The 21,314-nt window shown below is 32.4% G+C and overlaps 1 protein-coding gene across 1 annotated transcript; it reads left to right on the top strand.

Moving 5' to 3' along the window:
• Nucleotides 1–1,385: 1,385 nt before the first annotated feature.
• Nucleotides 1,386–18,366, top strand: HELRODRAFT_63527 (hypothetical protein; the record flags this gene model as incomplete). Its single annotated transcript, XM_009010489.1, has 17 exons — nt 1,386–1,434; nt 2,641–2,831; nt 3,543–3,679; nt 4,054–4,217; nt 4,302–4,360; nt 4,420–4,560; nt 9,942–10,150; nt 10,250–10,421; nt 11,894–12,085; nt 14,343–14,459; nt 14,563–14,745; nt 14,858–14,995; nt 15,077–15,286; nt 15,847–15,951; nt 16,259–16,372; nt 17,976–18,098; nt 18,178–18,366. The coding sequence occupies 17 exons, from the start codon at nt 1,386–1,388 to the stop codon at nt 18,364–18,366; spliced, it is 2,493 nt and encodes an 830-aa protein (XP_009008737.1).
• Nucleotides 18,367–21,314: the final 2,948 nt, after the last annotated feature.

Genomic DNA, 21,314 nt, shown 5'->3' with positions numbered 1-21,314 from the left:
TAGGAATGCTTGCACTGGAAAACGATTTAGCGAGATCTTTAAATTTTGATGATGTGGTTGATGACTTTGCTAATAAAAAAAGTAGAAAAGTTCACTTGTGAATCACAACCGTCAAATGTTCATATTAATGGTTTCTAATGTTAAATAATGTTAATGTTAAACGTGGTTTAAATGTTTTTCATGTTTTTAGTTTTTTTTTAATTTTTATTTTATCACCATTTCTCTAAATAAATGTATGAAATAAACAGTTGGTAGGTTTTACGTGTTTGTAGGTAGTCTGCGTAAAAATATATTTATTATTATTATTATTATTATTTATATAACGTTCTTTAAACTAAATTTGTTTATATATATATATATATAATATATATATATATATATATATATATATGAGGGGCCCGGCGTGCATTCAAACTTGGGGCCCGGTTTGGCTCTCGGCGGCCCTGCACACGACGCACTCGAACATTACATTTGCACGCGCAAGCACCGCGTAGTACGTGTACGATGGTCTTTCAGTTTCGGACACAGCATTCTGAACATGACATCACGTAATAATAGCCAGGGAGAGGCCTATCAAGCATGATAATCTCAAATCGGCGTGGCTACATGAAACCAGAAAAAAAAGATATAAAATACTGTATGCTGAAATCTTATGCAAATGCATGAAATAAATCAATTAAAAAACAATCGATTAAGCAAAGTATGTTGTGACATTTCTAAGCAATATAAACATTCGTAAACGTTCTTCTTTCTTTTTTTCTCTCTCTTTCTCTCGCTTTTTCTCACGATGATGATATCATATCGCCAATGGTAATGGTCTCTGATTGTTACGATTCATATGATTTCAGACGAAAAACTAAATATGCTAAAATATTGCACAAATCCATGAAATAAAAATGTTAAACAATAATCAAAATAAATAAAACCTTTGAGAATTGAATAAAAATTATTAATAAACTATAAAAATTGTGCCATTTGATGACCTTATGAAAACGAAAAAATGACACCGAATCTTAAGAGCACTGAAAATATTATATTAACTGAAAAAATGTTATATGCTCAGTTTTATTCTATTTATGACTCAGACTGCGTAGAATATATGTAGAATAAAGTAGAAATAGTATTATAAAATAGTAATATAAAATGCAACAAATGCATTTGAATAAATATAATATTGCAATCTAACAAAGAAAATCACACAGCACCATTTATGTAGAATAAGCACTATTTTATAAAAATTATTAAAGCACTATCATAAAAAAAATTAACATTTTTTTGGTATCGGTTCTGTAATACCGTCAATTTTAGCTCATCTCCTGGTTCTGTTTCCGTCTTTTATTTGTATCGTTATTTACGTCTGTTGGCTATTTCTTCAATTTGTAAGCATGCCGACCTACTTCCAAAGACCGGAAAACGCTTTGAAAAGAGCAAACGGTTCGTTTAATTATTTAATTCAATACTTTTTTTATTTGACGTTTTTTTAATTTTTGTTTGTTCCACAATGTAGGTCGCACTTGATCATTCTTGTGAGCTGTATGTTATTGTTATGTTGATGTTCTATCTTGTTGGTGTTTCTACTTGCGGATCACGTCAGTCAGTCAATGTGGCCGTTGGTTGTGGTGTTTCTGGTTAAGTTGGCAAATTTTAATCTTTTAGTAAATAGTTTAAAAAAGTTTTCAATCAAATAACTAAGGTACTGGTAAATCATAAAAAATATGACCTCTTAGAGATTAAAAAATCTAACATAAATTAAATAATTCTATGAGCGTTATGATAATTTTAGAATGGTTAGATCTATGAGTCCGGCATGGCATGTCGTATGCAGGCAACTTAAAAATAGTTATAGGTTAGCGCATCACGGGTTGAGTAAATTAGGAAACTATATATTGGGCTCCTTAAACATAGAACAATAAAAAAGGAACAAGTGTCAAGCACATGACAAGCTTATGATATAATAAAGAAATTATTTATTGTATATCTAAATAATAAGTGATAATAAGCATTTTTTGTCTTATATGACAAAAAATTGTAAAACTAATGTAAAAATATATGGTAAAAAATTGTGGCTCATTTAAAAAAAAAAACGAAAATTATAAAGTGTAAGGATACAGCCTCCTATATTCTAAAAATTGTTGTGTAACAAGACACTGAATAGTACATTACATGTTCAAATCTATACATTAAGACGAGACAATTGTTTTTTCAAAATTGTTCGAAATCTCTAGCTTTTCTCACTAATTTATTTCAAAATAATCGTCTCAATTTTTACTTTAAATTGGATAACATGATATAAGATAATATAAGATGCAGGAGACGGATTTGAAATAGATGGCCATTGAGTTTAATGGTTTGAGTTAAACAGATAATAACCATTACACCATCGCGCCGCCCGGTAACCTTTGTGGCAGTTGTAAAGGATTGTTTTTAAAGCTTCACGTTTCAATCAACGAAATGATTTGTTTTAACGTTTTACTGTCATTTAGGTAATGATGATTATTATTGTAAAAAAAATTTGTGTTAGAAAAACTTTAAATGTCTTCAGTTGACAAAAGATTAGTGATGATAGCCGTAACGTTTTCTATCTGTCAAATTTTTATTTTTACTGCTAAAATAAATAAATAATATTATTTACAATTACAGAGTTCATTGATGTGGGCAAGAAGCAGAGAGCTCTCGATGCCCTCTATGATGTCATCAAAAGTAAAAAGCACAGAACATGGCAGAAGATCCACGAACCAATCATGGAAAAGTATTTGGAACTCTGTGTTGATTTAAAGAAAAGTCATATTGCAAAGGAAGGATTATACCAATACAAAAATATTTGCCAACAAGTGGGATGCTTAGATTACTAATTATTGCATAATTTTTTTATATTGCAGTCTTTTATGGGAAGATTTTATTCTCGTATTTACTTATAAAAATTTTAAAAAGTTTTCTATTTCGTAAATAGTAAACTTTTAAATTTACGCTTGAGAAAGTTTTAATTAATAATAAGAATATAAGGTTTCTAATATAAAAATGACATGTGGAAGCTTTAATGTTAACAGAATAAATAATGTAAATTGCAGAATTGAAATGATTAAGTGGTTCAGGTATTAGGTAATTCGTGCTTTCTGCATGAAATTCCTTCAAGTAAAAGATTTTTGCAACAAATTAAAAAAAACTATTTGTTCATCGTTAAGCATAGTTTTAAATCAATATAAAGAACCCAGTTTTTATTGAAGTCAATCTTTAGCTTTAATCTCTTCAGATGTTTTGATCATGGATTTTGGAAACATGTAAATAGCCAGATAGAACGTTGTTGCATGAGTAGCAGGTGATAATGAAACTTGTGACTATTAAAACTAACTAAAACTTAATAGCTGAAATTAGTAGATGACAGTAAAACATAATTGTAATAATTTATGAATAATTTAGAAAGAAGCAAAGTACATTTTTATCATTTCCTGTTTTTTAATATTCAGCTGGTAGGGAATAAAGAGAAACAAGTGAAAGTTTTAATATTAAATGTTTACATATGGATTTTTTTTATAATTAAACAGGTGAATACTAAATCTCTTGAAGATATAGTTAAGAGGTACTTGCTCCTTGCAGAAGAAAGGACCGAAAATGCCAAAAATGAATCACACCAACTGGTTGTGGATGTGGATGATTTGGACATACTTCAGACACCTGAAAAGTATTTTTAAAACTTTTTATAGCTTTCATTTCACGACTCTTTCTGGTGTTACATTGCTTCCAACATTGCTATTTTGCATTTTTGAGTTTCTAACACAGCATTATTAATTTTAATATGATATATACCTGTTACAATATTTTTTGGCTTATTTTTTAGTATTTATTTATTTATGTAAACTATTTTTCTCCGTTTTTTATCAGATTTGTTAGTGGTGAAAAAATAATAAGGACATCAAATAACAGTGAAAAAATAAATATTAATATCAAATTAAGAAAACTTTTATTATTTGCAACAAACCAATCAAAATATTTTATCAATCAATAAAAAAAACTTTAAACATTTTTAAAAATTGTATTGAACTGTAAACCTCAAAGTGTCCTGATGAGTGCTGTCAGTGGAGAAGATTCCCAAGACCGCAGTGATAGAGCAATTTTAACTCCATGGCTGAAATTTCTGTGGGAGTCGTATAGGCAGTGTTTAGATTTGCTCAGAAACAACTCTATCTTAGAAAAGTTGTATCAGGATGTCGCACAGAATGGTTAAAACTACGACAGCTTTTAATAATTTATTTATCAAAAAATTTAATTTGGCATTACCATTGTATATATTTTGTGTTCAACAGCATTCAAGTTTTGTCTCAAGTATAACAGGAAAACTGAATTTAGAAAGCTTTGTGAAAATGTGAGTTTAACAATTTCTTCAAAGAACTTGTCTAAAAACTAAACAATTTATTTCTTCAGCTGCGAACTCATTTGGGTCACATACACAAGAACCAAAATCAACAACGATCAATAAATTTGAACAATCCAGAAAGCCAGTCGATGCATTTAGAAACCAGATTAGCTCAGCTTGATAGTGCCATTCAGATGGAACTCTGGCAGGTTGTTGTCTTATACATACTTGGATTCATTGTAACTTCCCAATTGGATGTCTTCACTAATGTTTATTATATTCTATTTCACTTTTTTATTTACTTTTTGTTTTTTCCTTTTCAGTCTTGAATTATTTAATTATTTCTTCTGTTATTATTCCTTATATCTTCAATTATATTTTTTGTAAAACTTCATATATTAGCTGAAAGTTTGGGATAGATGTGTTTTGGAAAGCCTATCAAGTTTTATGGGCGTAAATTAACTTAAATTATATCTAGTTAATTGATCAAATATAATTAAATTGCAATTGAATAATTTCCCTAATGAGATTGTATCTTTAAATTTCATAATCAATCAATCTTTGTTTTGCGTCCAGAGACCCGGTTTCCCAAGGTAGGACGTTGTTTTCTTTGCCATCAACTTTTTGCGCCAAATTAGATGATCAGTTGTATCCATTTCATTTAAATTTAGAGTTTTCATGTCTTGCTCGATTGTTTGCGACCAGAACTTCTTTGGACGGCCTTTGGGACGTGTGCCAGGTACTTCAACATCTGCAAGAGAAGTTATGGCACTGTTTCCACTTCGTTTGACATGACCAAACCACCGCAGACGGTGTTGCCGGCATTCGTCCTTTATATCATCTAAACCAGCACGACTCAAGATTTCGGTAGATTTGATGTGGTCCTTCAGACTAATTCGTTGCATCCATCGGAGCATTTTCATGTCGGTTCGTTGAAGTTGTTGTTCCAGTTTGGTTGTCATTGGCCATGTTTTTGCACCATATAACAACACCGGACGTATCACAGATTTATAAAGTCTTGATCGTAGTGGTAGTGGGATGTCACGACGAATCAATATAGAGGCAAGGAGATGCCATTTATTCCAGGCTGCACGTATGCATGCTCGAACGGCAGCTTCAGCTGTTCCAGTACAATCCAGAACATTCCCTAGATATTGAAACGATGTGACTTTCTCTATTTTAATGGCTTCAAAAACAGTGCTTTTTCGAATTTGTTGTTGTGGATTGAAACAAGCAAGACAAACAAAATTGGACACTTTAGATAAAGTACCAATTATTTTTGAACAACGTTTGTGACACCACTGGTTACACTGCTGACACTTGATTGAATTGTTACTTACACCAGCTTTACAAACTGAACAGGGCCATCGTCCAATAGCTGTGGATTGGATGGGTTCACCAGTGTTCATTGCTTTGGTTTTGCTGATGTTGACTTTGAATCCATGATCGGTGAGTCTGGTGTTCCAATCTTCAAACATCTCTGCTGCATTCTGCTCAGACGTGGCTGTTAAAACGATATCATCAGCATATACTAGATTCCAAATGTCATTAGTGTGTATCGGTTTTGTGATTTCTTCCATCACAGTTATAAATAACAGTGGACTGAGAATCGAGCCTTGGTGAACTCCAACGCCGATGTCAAATGCATCTGTGTTTCCAACCGTTGTGCTGACAAGAGTCTTAGTATTCGTATACATTTCCATCACAAGTCGAACAAGATATTCTGGAATGAGTTCACGGGGAACTCGATCAAATGCTTTTTCAAGGTCTACAAAAATGTGTGATAGTAGTTGATGCTTTGCGAGGTACTTCTCTTGCAGTTGCCAAAGGATGTGAATTGCATCAATTGTTGATTTCCCCGCTAGGAAACCAAATTGATAATTTCCGATTGTGATGCACGACGTTAATCTCTCAATGATTTTCTCGACAATTTTCAGGGAGTGTTCTAACAGACGTATACCCCGATATGATGAACAGTTCAATGGATCACCTTTGTCTTTGTATAGCGGGACTGTCATGCTATAGTTCCCATTCAGTCGGCATTGAGCAATTTCTCCAAATTTCACGGCAAAGTTGTAGTAACGTTTGGATACCTGCAGTACCAGATGCTTTGATAATGTCATTTGTGAGTCCAGAGGGCCCTGCTGCCTTTCCATCCTTCATAGCTTTCAGAGCTTCTGTAAGCTCCTCTACAGTGATGTCTGGAATCGGACCTTCGATGGGTGGAGCGTCAAAGTTAACATTGATGGGATTTGTTTCGTTTAACAGACGGTTGAAGTATTCTCTCCACTGTAGCTTGATTTCATCTTGTTCAAGAACCATCTCATTTTTGTAGTTTTTGATGCATGAGGCACCAACTATGTCTTTTTTCGTACGCTTTGCTTGTTTTGCTATACGATACAGAGATTTCATTTGTTCACCTTTGCTTTTAGTGAGTCACTCTTTATACTGATCTGTCCGAGCCAGTGCAACTTGACGTCTTGCATAGTTGTTCTTCTCACGAAAAATTTTATGGTCATCAACAGACTTTGATTTTTGCCATTGCTTGTATGCAACTTTCTTTTCAGCTATTGCATTTTGTACACTGTCATTCCACCACCAAGTGTCACGTTCATGCTGACGTTTTGTACCAGTTTTCCCAAAAACTGTAGTTGCAGCGTTCATCAAAACGGTTTTGTATGTACTCCAATCTGTACTGGCTTGCGATTGGTGGTCTAACTGTGTGGCGACAATCTGTTGAAATTTTTCTCGATGAACATTGCTTTTCAGCTTCCACGTTTTGATTCTCTGAGACATTTGTTTAGACTTATGTTTTGACAGTTCGACAACCAGGTCTGCCACAAGGAGTCTATGTTGGGCGACACATGATTTGCCAGGTATAACTTTGACATTTTTGAATAGCCTTCTGTGTGGTTACTTGACTGCGAAGAAATCAATTTGCGTGGCTGATGGTCCACTTTTGTATGTTATGAGATGTTCCTACCTCTTTCTAAAATATGTGTTCAGCAAACAAAACCCGTGACTTTCAGCAAACTCAAGGATGCGGTCGCCATCTTCATTCCGTTTTCCATAGCCAAAACCGCCATGTACGTTGTCAAAACCATCTGTTTTCTCTCCAACGTGGCCATTGAGATCGCCTCCAATCAGGATTGTTTCAGATTTTGGTATTGTTGAGATGGTGTCAGAGAATGTAGCCCAAAAGTCATTCTTCATCTCTTCTGATTCGCCTGTCTGTGGTGCGTATGCAGAAAAAATAACCATTTTTTGCTTTTCTATGCGAAGCTTGATCCACATGAGACGTGAATTAATCCTTTTAATATCCAATACTTCTTGGGCTAGCGGTTCTCTGACAAAAATTCCAACACCATTTTTGGCCGTCTTTTGACCATTCCAGAATAGTTTATATTTTTCTTTGTCTGAGTTGACATGACAGACACCATTCGATTCCATCGGGTTTCCTGAAGGCAGCTGATGTCAATCCTACGCTCGACCATTTCTGCGATTTCCATGCTGCGGCCAGTCAGTGATCCAACATTGAGCGTTCCAAGTCTAAGTACCATAGAGGGGCCATTCTGAATTTTTCTGCAACATCCCTCCGCTATTGCATACTTCCCAGAGATTCTTGGCACCCCTTGACCACTTAAGGCCTGCTGGAGACTAGGGGCCGTTGTTTTTCTTTGTGATGGCATAGGAATAATTTGGGGAAAAGTTTTACATCCGGACACCCATCCTGACGACAACCACCAGTTATAAGCGGTGGGCCTAGCCTTTCGCTCAAAAGCACGCATGGCAGCTTGGATGCAGTTTTATGTCGTACCCAGGACCAATTATCTGGCAATGATCCTGACATTAACTTTCTAAACTTACTTAATAATTCCTGTAATTATGTCAATGTTGATGAAACCTTTAATTATGTTGATAATTCATTTTCATTGCTGCACTTGAATTGTTGTAGTTTAATTAATAAAATGTCGGAACTAGGTACTTTAATTGTTAGTTGTAATCATTGTTTCTCTGTTATTTGTGCAAGTGAGACATGGCTCAGTGATGCTAATGCTAATTTGATTGATTTACCTGGTTTTGATTTTGTATTTAAAAATCGTAATAATAATAAGGTTGGTGGAGATGTTGGATTGTTTATACCTTCTAACCTCAGATATGTCATTTGTGATGATTTATACTTTCATTCCACATCATTTGAGTTAATAGTGGTTGAAATTGTTAATATTAATTCTAACAATTATTTGGTTTATGTTATTTATCGTCCTCCAAATAGTAATGTTACATTTATTGATTTAAACACCTTATTTTTTATAAATAAAAAAAAATGTCTAATTATAATGTTTATATTATTGGTGATTTCAATATAAACATAGATAAAAACTTTTGTAACAACTTTTGTACTCAATTTATTAATGTAATGTCCTCATTTTGTTTGTTTCCTCTGATAAAGTTCGTTCAGATAAAGGTATGTTGCCCATGGTAAGACCGGACTCGTTAATACTTACTAGAGATTTGCTGAAATCCAATCTTTCTTTAATTTGATAAACGGAGAAAACCTTATAAAACTCTTCAAAACTCGATAAAACACTGTAAAACATTGTAAGAGTCTATAAAAAAATGTAAAATTGAGTTTTACAGCTTCACAGGATTTTACCCTAACTCTTAAGGGTTCTATCCTAACCCTTGAGGGTTCTACCCTAACCCTGAGGGTTCTACCCTAACCTTTAGGGGCTTTACTGGGTTCATAGAATTGTACATTTTATAGAGTTTCATAGAGTTATACAGAGTTCTATAGGATTTATCGAGTTTGTTAGAGTGAGTTTGTTTGTCAGCAACTGTAAATATCAAACTTTTAAGAAACAATGTCATATTCGACAACTATATTTCAAGCAGAGTGAGTTCTACAGAGTTGAATTGAGTATTATAAATTTTTAAAGAGTTTAATGATTTTAATATTTTTTTTTTTAAATATTTTTTTTATTTTTCACAACAACAATGATGACAACAACAATGACAACAACAACAATTTCGTAACACAACAATGATGAGATGTAATAAGTTTATACATTACAAATATTAAGGTAGCATTTAATGTGGTTAGTTTTCACCAGGATAAGTCCTAACATTGAACCACGTTCTTACTTACATTAATTCAACGTTCAAATCATTTGCAAACATTTTTAACAGCAAAAACTTATTTTAAGTTAGAGAACAACCGGCTACTGCTTATAATGTACGATTTATTAGCAAAAAAGAATATAAAAATAATGAATTATGTAAAGAAATAAATAATAAAGAAACGTGAAATCTGAAAATGTTGTGCTTTTTTCACTTAATTACTCTCAAGTTTCAAATATTTACAAAAAGTGCAATGAGTAAAATTTTTCGATGCAATGTAAGAAATAATTGAATAAATAAATAAATAAACTGATTAAATCATTTAAATTAATAAATAAAATGAAATAATAAATGTAAACAATAAATTTTAACAACAAATAAATTTTAATAGAAAGAAAGGTTTCTTAAATTTTTCAAACAGTGTTATTGAAAAAGACTTTACTACATTTGTTGAATTTTATTTTTTCAGGAAGCTTACAAAGCAGTGGAAGACATACACAGTCTTATAATTATTTCTAAGAAGCAGCCAAAACCGTCATTGCTGGCTAATTACTATCACAAACTTGCTTTGGTTCTCTACAAATCTGGAAATGCGATGTTTCATGCTTGCACCTGGCACAAACTGTACCATTTACACAGAGAACAGAGGAAGAATATGACTGAGAGTGATCTTCAAAAGTAGCTAAAGACTGAAATATTTTACTGAAATGATAAAAATTGTTTTATTGAATAGATGTTTCGATTATATATTCTAGAATGTTCAATGTTATTTGGCAGGTTGGCTTCAAGAGTTGTCTGCGCCACACTGGCCATACCACTTCCATCAGTAAGGAATCAAAGCGATCACATCATTGATGTGGATGACAATGGACATGAAAAACAAAAAAAACTTTCAAGTCTTCTTTCACTCAACGTTCCACCAAATAGGAATGGGCTCATCAAGGATTTGGTAATCTGCATGACATTTCACTTGTATATATATAAATATATTTTTTTATTTATTTATTTATTAGCGCAGAGTGATCAGAAGTTATTTCTAACATGTATGATTTCTGTAAAAACACATAGAATGTAACAAATAAATAAAAAGAGAAATGATAGCAGTGTCTCACAATTAATGTTTAGTGCATAATGTAGACATGTTAAATATACATATGTATGCATACACATGAATATACACATAGGCTTACACACTGTGCATATGTATATATACATACATGTATATATATATATATATATATATATATATATATATATATATACACACATAGACTATACACAGATGATACAATAAGCATAAAACTATAAGTTAGGTGTAGGTTAAGAACATTAATTCTAGTACTTTTGATAATGATGATAGTTAAAATAAGTTACACATGAGAATGAAATAAAAGTAAATAACAGACACCATTTAAAATTAATAGTAAAGATATCAATCGTAAATGGGAAATTGTTAAGATTAATGACAATCTTAGGCCCAATAAGAAAGCAATATTTGATATTGAGATTGTTAACGCTAGTCTGGTCAATTTTTATATGCAGATTTGAGTAAGTGAACTGAGGTGTCAATATTAATACTATTTAAAAGAATAAAAGTATCATCGACAAAGACTATTAATTTTAGAATAGAAGAAGGGTTTATACAAACATTAAAGTAATGACCCTTGTGGAACTTCCATGTCAGAACTGATGTTGTTAACTAGGATGTACAGGTAACAATCAGTGAGAAAGCTTTCAAACCAGTTTAGAGCATGATGTCAAATTCTATAGTGCTCGTGTTTGGTGAATAAAATATTGTGGTTTAGGGAATCGAAGGCTCGAATACATTCCTGGTGATCATTTTTTTTCTATAAAGGCTATTCAGTAGACTATGTCAAGAGCAGCATCTTCACTAGATTAACTCTTCCTGAAGCCGCACTTGGAGTTGGATATGAGATAATTGGCATCTTAAAAACAGTTCAGAAGTTGAAATTTTTTGAGCAATTTAGATGGAGCAGAAATATAAGATATGGTCAGTGGTTGTTAATGTCCATTTTACATATTTTTTTGAAAAGTGGGCTATCCTTGGAAGTTTTTAGACCAAATTTCAGAGAAAGGATAACAAGATAGATCGGATGAGTGCTGATGTTTGGATAATTTTTTCAGGATGAAGTTGGAAGTAAAGTAGTAGGGTTGGAACATGGCTAGGAGAATTGAGAAGTAGAAGAAAAATTAAGCAATGTTGAAAATGTTGTAATTTGCTTGAATAATTGTATAAGTGAAGACCTTAAATTTGTTTTATTTTTGCTTAGTGATTATTATTTTTAGAGACTTAATTTTTTTTGCCTCGGTTGAGACAAAATTCAAATGTCGAATATCAGATCAAATTTTATTTTTTACTTGAAAAATTTTAATTTATTATTTTACTTATTAACTTTTCAGGCAAAATACAATATCATATCGCATGTTTATGCTGAACTGGGTAACTTCTACAATTTAATGGAAGTTGACTTTCAACCTCTCACACTTTATCCCCAAGTTTTGAGTTGTTTAAATTTTATGTCCAAGAAAGAAGATCTCTGCCAATATGTTCCAGCCATACAGGAAGTCGTCACTATTAAATTCATCAACCAGGTTTAACCTTACTTTATTTTTATTGGAAATTTTAATACAGTTCACTTCATGTTTGAGTTTTTATAATATACATTAATGAATAGCATAGCATAAATAGTGTCCTGGTTATGACATTAAACTGACCCTCACTGCCTTGTGAGTGATGTTGGATCATCAAAGGCTAGGCCCACCGCTTATAATTGTGGTTGCGTAAGGAAGGGCGTCCTGCGTAAAAATTAGCCAAATAAATTACTTATGATGGAATGGCGTCGAGGGGTATTTCGGTTTCATCATAGGTAGCCAAACGGCAACCCCCGATCTCGGGGAAAATGTCGTCTAAACGTGTGTTGTAAATAGCATAAAATTTTATATTATTTTTTTTATATGCCGACGATTTTAAAATATTTAGCCCGTTATCAAATACGTGTCAACTGTCTGATTGCTCAAAGTGATGTCGGCAATAGCAGCATGGAAGTTAGAACAAATTCCAGATCACTGGAAACAGGCACTAATAATTCCCATCCATAAAAAAGTTGATAAAATGGATTGTAGTAATTCAATAGGCATCGGCCTATTGAGTGTAACTGGCAAAGCTTTCACGCGGGTAATTCTGAACAAAATAACGTATAAATTCGACAGACAACTGAAAGAACATCAATGAGGTTTTATAAAAAAAAAAGTTGCTCTGCTCAGATTTTTTCTGCTTCAGCTAATTAAAAAGTGTTTAAAATACAGTAAAAAAAACTAATTATGTGTTTTGTAGATTTCGCCCAAGCCTATAACTCCATATGGAGAGAGAGCATGAATGATCTTAGAAGGATATGGAATTGATGAAAAAATTATAAGACTAATAGATGGTTTATACAGTGGTTGAGCCGTGCATCAAGATTAAACTAGTTTCAGACAAGGATGTATTCTGTTACCGACCCTCTTCAACATAGTTTTGGATTATAAACTAATAAAAGTGAATCATTTAAAAATGGTTAGGTGACATCTTTTTCCTCATGTTGTCAGGATTTGGGATATGCAGATGATACTTGTCAAGTCTCGTTTGATAAATTAAAAATAAGGTTGAACATCTGGCTGAAGAAAGCAAAAAACTTGGGCTAAAGTTTTGTGAAAATATGGAGTTGCAAAGGGAAGATCCCGGTTGAAACTTGAAAAGCTGGCTCAGGATAGAGATTGTTGGAGAGATGTTGTGAGGAAATCAGAGGTTGCACACAGCTGATGGATGATGATATCAAATAGAGAGGATGGTGTTGTGTTACAAAATTGTTTAAACAACATAATGCTGTGGTTCAGAGGTTGAGGTTCAATGTCAACATCAGTAAATGCAGCTTGTTGACGGTGGGCAGATGTTTATCCACACTTACAGATTATGTACTAACCAATGTAAATGCTGTTTCTCATATATTACTCAAGGAAAAGTGTATTTTGAGTCTCAATGTGATCATTCTCAATTTAACGATCATGTCATATCGTAGATAAAGAAAACTTAATGTTTGGAATTCTGACAAGAAACTTCAATTGTCTACCTAATGATGCCTTGTCTGCCTCTTGGCTGGAGTTTGGCGTTCAAGTTTTGTATCCATATAAAAAAGGATTGTTTAAAGATGTTGAAAAGTCTAGAGGAAAGATATGAAAATAAAAAAATGTAAAAATTTGGACTACAAATCCAGATTAATGAAACTTGTGTTTCTTAAGACTGATGGGACCTGATTCTAAGCTTATCAGATAGTTCACAACTTGGTGGGTCCAATGATTTGCCCAGTTTTGAACTGTCTATCAGCCTATGCACTACCTACACTAACTCTTGAGACTTTTATTTATTTTATTTCTAGCTGTTTTGTTTTTTACATTACTTTGCATCGCATATTACTTGCTATTCTGTATGTTCTATCTTGTCCTCGCATATTTATCTTGAAAGCAACATGCTATTCACAACTTCACTACAAAACAGTTTTGTAAATATTTTTTCTTATCTTAGTAACAACTAAATTTTAGTCTGCGATAAGAACCAAGAAAAATAAAAGATGTTCATTAACATGGTAACTTGAATTGTGACGTCCTAACAATTTTAAAATAGGATTTAGAATATTTTTCTGTTGAGGAATAATTGACTAATTACATTATTAATAATTTTTGCCCCAAAATATGTATACGTCATTTAATTTTGCCGAGTTCTAATTAATCTTAATTGAATCAACCTGTTTTGTTTCATCTTGTTTTTAACTTGTTATTATTATTTTTAACTTGTTATTATTTATTACTGTCGCAGATGTCGCAAGTGTACCAGACTGTATCCTTCAGTCATCTCTTTTTTTTGATGCCATTTGGAGACACTTTTGCTCTGGAGAAGTGTGTGGTGGAGGCTGCCAAGCATTTGAATTTGCAGGTGATTCATTCGTCTTAAACTTTTAAATCGACATCATTTTTCAAATTTTGCGTTGTGTTGTGTGTGTGTGTGCGCTAGAAATTTATATTTAATATTTGCATAGGTGAAAATCAATCACAAAGATAATTCTGTGAGTTTTGGGACAGATTATGATTTGTCGCATGACGATGTGGTAGAAGGACCTCACTTGCAGAGTATGCCTAGTGAACTTATGAGGAATCAATTGATTAACATGGCAAAAGTTTTGGACCAAACAATGGCTGTGATAGAACCGAAATATGTAATGGTACGTTAATTCTTCAATGTGAATAAACTCGAATTTGGAGAATAAATAAAATTTTAATTTGGTCTTTACACAGATTTATGTTCCATTTTCTTTTCATTAAAATATGTTTTAGGAATCAAGAAGCATTTTGAGACAACAAATAATGCAAGCATACAAGCAGTCCTTCAAGAAGGATCACTTTCATATGCTGCAGAGAAGACAAATCATTGAAGACAGAAAGGAAGAGTTGGAAAGTCTAAACGTTCAAAGAGTAAATTGTTTTTAGCAATTTAAAAAATTTGGATTGATTTGATTTAATTGCTGCAACATTTGATGAAAACTAATTTAAAAGGAGAAAGAAGAGCAGGAAATGGCTGAGGAGCAGAGAAGAAGGCAGTATGAAGCTGAGATGGCTCGTCTAACTAGGGAAGCTGACGAGCGAGAAAAACAAAGACGACTAGATGAACATAGAGATATACAGAAAAAATTTGTTCGTGAAAGACTGGAACAGATCAAGAGTACTAGTTTGGGAGCAAAAGCTTTTGCAGATTTGAGTGAAGATGTGAGTTTCATTTCATGTTGATTTCTTTTGATTGAGAATTAGCTCGTTATTTTCAAGTTTCATTAGCACTAATGTTTAAGAACATCTACAAGAGCACTTAGAACATTATCTTTGTTTTCTATTCATTATTCAACTTTCTTAATTCTTTATTTCATCTCCTTTTTCTGATGGTGTACAATTTTGGGTTTTATAATTCTGTCAACTCTGCACTGTTCCTAATCCAGTGCATTTATTGCAAGTTTTGCTTTTTTCAATATTTTTAAAGTTATTTATGATAACCACATTTTATGTCTTGATGTACTCATTTGCATGTTTACCTTTTTGTGCTTTTCTAAAGTTTTTGAAGGCTTAAAGTTTGAATTTTTTATGCTATCAAGGTTGCCAACTTAATGCAAAAAGTTGGTCAGTCTTTAAAACTAGTCAATCTCAATTATAAATTCTCTTTCACGACACTTGAATGGCGCTATAAATTTTATGAAATAATTATGTTTATAAATTTTTGACAATATATTGTATAAGATTATGCATGTATGTATAATAATGAAAATGTTAATTTTTAGGCTCTTGCAAATATGGACATGGATGATATTCTGGCAAAGCAAGTTGAGCAGTTAGAAAAAGAAAAAAAAGAAAAGGATGAAAAACTGAAGGCTCAAGAAAAAAAAGTTAATTTAATTTTCAAATTTATTCCTTAAAGATAATCTTTACTTGTCACACGTTTCTGCAATTTTAATGAGATTGCATTCTAAATATTTGTTTGTTAGTTTTAAGAACAAATATGCTAAGTTGAATGCATTATGTCAGTATTTTATTAGATTTTAGAAATTTAAACGTCAGATAAAAGATAGTTGTTTTTAAAAAATGTTAGGAGATGCTACTAAAAAAATGGTTGATTAGTATTTAATTTCTTATTGGATATTCATATATAATAACAATATCATTATTTTGTGGAAATTAAAATTTTTTTCCAAGATTGATTATTTTGAAAGAGCTAAATGCTTGGAGGAAATTCCTCTGCTGTTGAAGAAGTATGATGAGGATAAAGTCTTGCTGAAGAATTTTTGGGAAGAAACTGAGAAAGAAAAGGTTACGAATAAACACCTGCATTTTGTTATTATTTTAATATGCTCATTTTGATACAATATAAAAATTTTGTCTCAAGGGATACAAAATACTGCCCAAAATTAGTAAAATTAGAACGTCATAACAAGATCTTTCTTGATTCACGTTTTTTTAAGCTAGTTAGGTGACATTAAAATTTTATGGAAGCACATGCTTTATGACTCAAGGCTTGTCAACAATGACGGCACAAGACCTCAATTTGATGTGTGCAAGGTTTATTTGCTGTTGTTCATAAGTGGCGTGAAAAGATATAAAAAAAAATAATAGTTTAATTAGCAACCGTCAAGTTTTTACCTTTAAATTAATAAAAAAGGTATAAATTAAAAATAGAAACTTGAAATGTCATTAATAATCAAACGGTCATTGGAAAAAAGTCAAAAAATTAATAGAACAGAAAAATTTGCTTTTAACTATACTGAAATTCCTAATAATAGTTTCGTAATTCATGCCAGAAGCTGCATCATAACCTTTATAATTAAACCCAGCTTTCTTCTTAGTTATTCTCTTATTTTTGAATTACTTTGATGGATTTCAACTGCTTTTTTCAACTAACCGACAAGCATCAGTAAAACATTTATAAAATTTAGTCTACCAGTATTGTTCAATTAATCTGTTTACAGAAGGGACGAAAATATTTGAATGAATCTCTATTGCTGATTAGTTTGACGTGTGATAATATTTCATACCAGAAAGACGTGCAGTGAAAATGAATTCTAGACTAACCACATTGTGTAAAAGTGATTCACATCACTTTATGAGATTGGTCCGTTAAATTTGTCAAGTTTTCTTGACAGTTAACAACATCATCAATTTCCATGAAAGTCATTAACATGGATAGTAGTGTACAAGCTGCTTATCTATCACTTCACACGTTCTTGTAACACACTGGCCGTGGTGAATCATCACAATGAAATGAAAATGTATTAAATTGAACTGAAAAAATATTAGCAAAATTTTCAGACAAAGTATTTAAAAAAAAAATCAATTTTTGAGTTTACAATTTTCAAAGTAAAAGCCATATAAACAAAACTTTAAAACTTTTAAAGGCTTCTTTGACCACAAGATCCTAGGCATTGACGTCCTTTAAAGATAAGTAAATGTGTAATGCAACAATGATTTCTTTAAGAGATATTTTAATCGAACATAAGTTTTATAACATTAAATTATAGATTAATTTATTTTAGTAATAAAATTCTTTATTGTAACGCAACGTACATAGTATTACTTATTTTGGTATATTTACTGGTTAAGTGGTTTATGGTTCTCATTCTTTTTATTTTCTAAAAAACATCTTTTGAAAATATGGTACAATATAGCTGCAAGTGCTTTTTTAAATGACCCCAGAAATCCAACATGAAAGAATATCAAAATTCTGATCAACGTTTGAAATCAATATGAACGTTAAAACAGTGTATTAAACAAAATTAAAAAAAGATTAGTTAGATAATAACAAGGAAATGGAAACAAGATATTAAAAAAATACAAAAAAAACAAGTACATAAGAAAAACACAAGACTAGCAATTGTCAGACACTTTACAATTGTGTTTGGATATTTTTTAATTGCAGATCAAAGAAATGATCAAAGAAAGAGAGCTAGCCTTGAGCCAAAGAAGTCGACTTCTTAGAATAAAACCTGATCAGGAAGAGTTTGTTGCTAGGCTGAAGTCGGAAAGAAAAAATATTTTCAAGGTATAATTATTTCTTTTACATTTCTTGATATTCTGTAGAATTTATAACTTCTTATTTACCTAATACAATTTTTGCTCAGGAGAAATTAATGGAATTTGAGAAACATTTCTTGGAAGAGAAGAAAAAGTGTCTTCTTGAGAGGAAACAGAAAAGGAAAGAAGAACGAATGAGACTTTGGGCTCTGGAAAAAGAGGAAGCCATTCAAAGAAAAAAGGATGAAGAGCTGAAACAACGTGAGTCAACGACATTATTTCATTCAATGCTTTAAATTAGTGTTAATGTTAGAAAAAACATTTATTTTAAATAATTTTAATGTTCTTGGTGAGCGAATTTTCACTCTCAGTTGTGGTATAGGAATAATAACAGTATTATGATTATGATATGAATAATAGTATGATGTAAGTTTGTGTGTGTGTGTGTGTGTGTGTGTGTGTGTGTGTGTGTGTGTGTGTGTGTGTGTGTGTGTGTGTGTGTGTGTGTGTGTGTGTGTGAAGTTTCCAGTGGTTTGTGGACTATATTGTTGGTAATCTCGGAGACGGCAAAGTGGTTTTTCCAGCAATATTTATTTATAGTCAACAGTTTAAAGAGACTCATAAGCTCCAACCGCGGTGCAACTAATAAACTAAATACAGCCTGCATGTTCGTTGGTTAGCAACCGTATAATGTAAACAGCCGAAATACTAAAAAAGGAAAACTGTTTTTTGAGTAATTATTTTTAAAATGTTATTGAATTTAAAAAAAAAAAACAAAACAAAAATGTAAAACGCTTGACAATGCAATCTGCCATTTCTAATCAAAATCTAACCTGAATTTTATGCTTTGTACCCGTTGAGAAATGTTATAGTTCAATTTCTAAAACTAAATAGATCTATCCGCCGATTATGAAGTAAAAATTTTAAAAAAATAAACGGTTTTTTGAAGAATTTTTATTTTTTAATTGTTAATGACTTTAAAATTGAAAAATATGAATGAAAAGCGTTTAACAAAAAAAAAAGAATAATTTATACAACATAATATATACGGATGAGCTCAAGAGCTCTTTAGAACCGCTCGTCGCGGTCTCTGGCACCGCGCTGCCACTTAAACTCATTCAGATACGATGAGACGTGAGCATCGCAGGTGTCATGCATCCGTTTAAATTTATCTTTGGCACATTTCCAAAGATTTTCTATGCCATTTGTGTGAACTCCAGTTGGAGCCACAAACCCATATCTGTGATTCACACTATTGTGCGGCAATCCTGTTGTCTGACTTAGACTATTGTAAGCAGCCCAGCGATCTGACCACACAGTTGTTCCTGTTTGATAAGTTAGCAATAAAATATATTTGTCAACACAAAATTGAGAAAAATTACCAGGCAGTATATGGCGTTGCACTATTGGCATAAGCGTTGCTGCGTCCCTTTGTGGCACCTCCACAAGAAACGCTTCTTTTGTATCTTTGTCGATACCTCCAAACACCAACCTTTGCGGAAAGGGCATTGCGTGGCCGTTTCTCGTTTGTTTGGCACACGACACTAGAGATTCATCAATCTGGACTACGTTTCCTGGCCCAGGCCCACCTATTCTCACTGGGTTATCCCTGATCCACTCTGTGCACAACTCTCGGTGGAAATTAAACCAGGCAAAGTTTTGCTGCTATCTATTTGCAGCAGACTTGCAACTGTTGCCTGACTGATATCTCCCATACTCCAGTAGTATGTCAACTGAAACAAGCGAAAAGAATTGAACAAAACGTAAATTTAAATAGGTTCTTTTTTGAAAAAAAAATCACAATAGTAATTTTAAAAAATTCTTACCATAATGCACTGGTCTAATTTGAGACGGCTTTTCCCATAAAAGCTGCCGCTTCTTATCGTTTTTGTTTTGCCGCAACCAGTAGTGTTGGTGCAGCGCCAAATTTTACCATCGCAGGCTTTATGGTCTTGTAATTTCATTACACGACCACAAACGCAAGTCATGCGTGACGCAAGCAACCCGTGTTGCATTGCCCAATTGATTGCATCGTTTGTATCACGAATTCTATACATTAATTGGAAAGACGAAACGCCATGCAAAACAGGATAATTCATTTTTTTTGTTTAGACGCGACAAGAGCAAACGCGGTTTGTTTTAAAAGTGAAACTATATTTTTAACAGATACGTTTAAAATTTTGTTACACATTTTGTAATGTATCATATTTTTATAACTTTTTTTTTTTTATTAGTCTTTATTATTTCAGCTCTGACATACGCAGAACCACTTACAATGTTACTGATATATCATCTATATATCTTTATTATGTTCTTCATATCTTCAACCAATGATATGAAGCAGCCATCTTTTGCCACAAAGGATGTTTGTTTATCCTTTTCACACGACGTACACATGGATTTTATGTGCACGCGCAAGCATATACGCTATCATATACGCTGAGTATATGATAGCCATTGAGATGTTTGACTCACTGCGCATTCGAACCACTGAGCCATCTCGCCAGCCAGCATGCGACAACTTACGTCGTCTACCCATTAACCAACCCCGAAAGGATGGACGGCTGGGTTAACCGGGAGTCGGCTACCCGGATGAACCTGTAGAAACTGCAGAATTCGAACCCGGGTCGTGAAAGTGGTAGACAGACACGCTAACCACTCGGCCACGAGACCCCTATTGAGGTTTTGTGGTTTTTCTAGTCAAAATTGGTTTAAAATTTTTATTTTTTTAGTTTCTATAATTCTAAAATATGTTTTCGGAATTTGACATCTTTTCACAAGCTTACGACTTTGCTTTTATTATTTAGTTTAACTTTTAGTTGTACCGTAGGAGGAGCTTGTGTATTGTTTTTTAAACTGTTGACTATAAATAAATATTGCTGGAAAAACCACAGATTACCTATATTGTTACCGTTTGGTATAGGAAGCATAACAGTATTATTATATAAATAACAGTATGGTGTATTTTTGTGTGTGTGTGAGCGTGAGTTTACGTGTAAGTATTTATCTAACATACGGTTACATTTATAGTTAGAATTTTTTTAGTTAAGAGTGGCCTATCCACAAGTTTATCTTTTTTGGTAATCCTTAGAATAAAAAAAAAATAAACAAAAAGTGAATTAAATCCATTTTTGTTTCAATATTCTTTTTCCGTGTTAATGCTTAAAGAACTTTTTATTTTGAGTAACTATGTTTGTATGTTATATAATTAGTTAGCATTTGTCTTACAAAAAGTAAAGTGATT

The sequence above is a fragment of the Helobdella robusta genome (assembly GCF_000326865.2).
Source record: "Helobdella robusta unplaced genomic scaffold HELROscaffold_1, whole genome shotgun sequence".
Lineage (NCBI taxonomy): Eukaryota > Metazoa > Annelida > Clitellata > Rhynchobdellida > Glossiphoniidae > Helobdella > Helobdella robusta.
The sequence above is the reverse complement of the archived record's forward strand: the minus strand, read 5'-3'. Positions and strand labels throughout refer to the sequence as shown.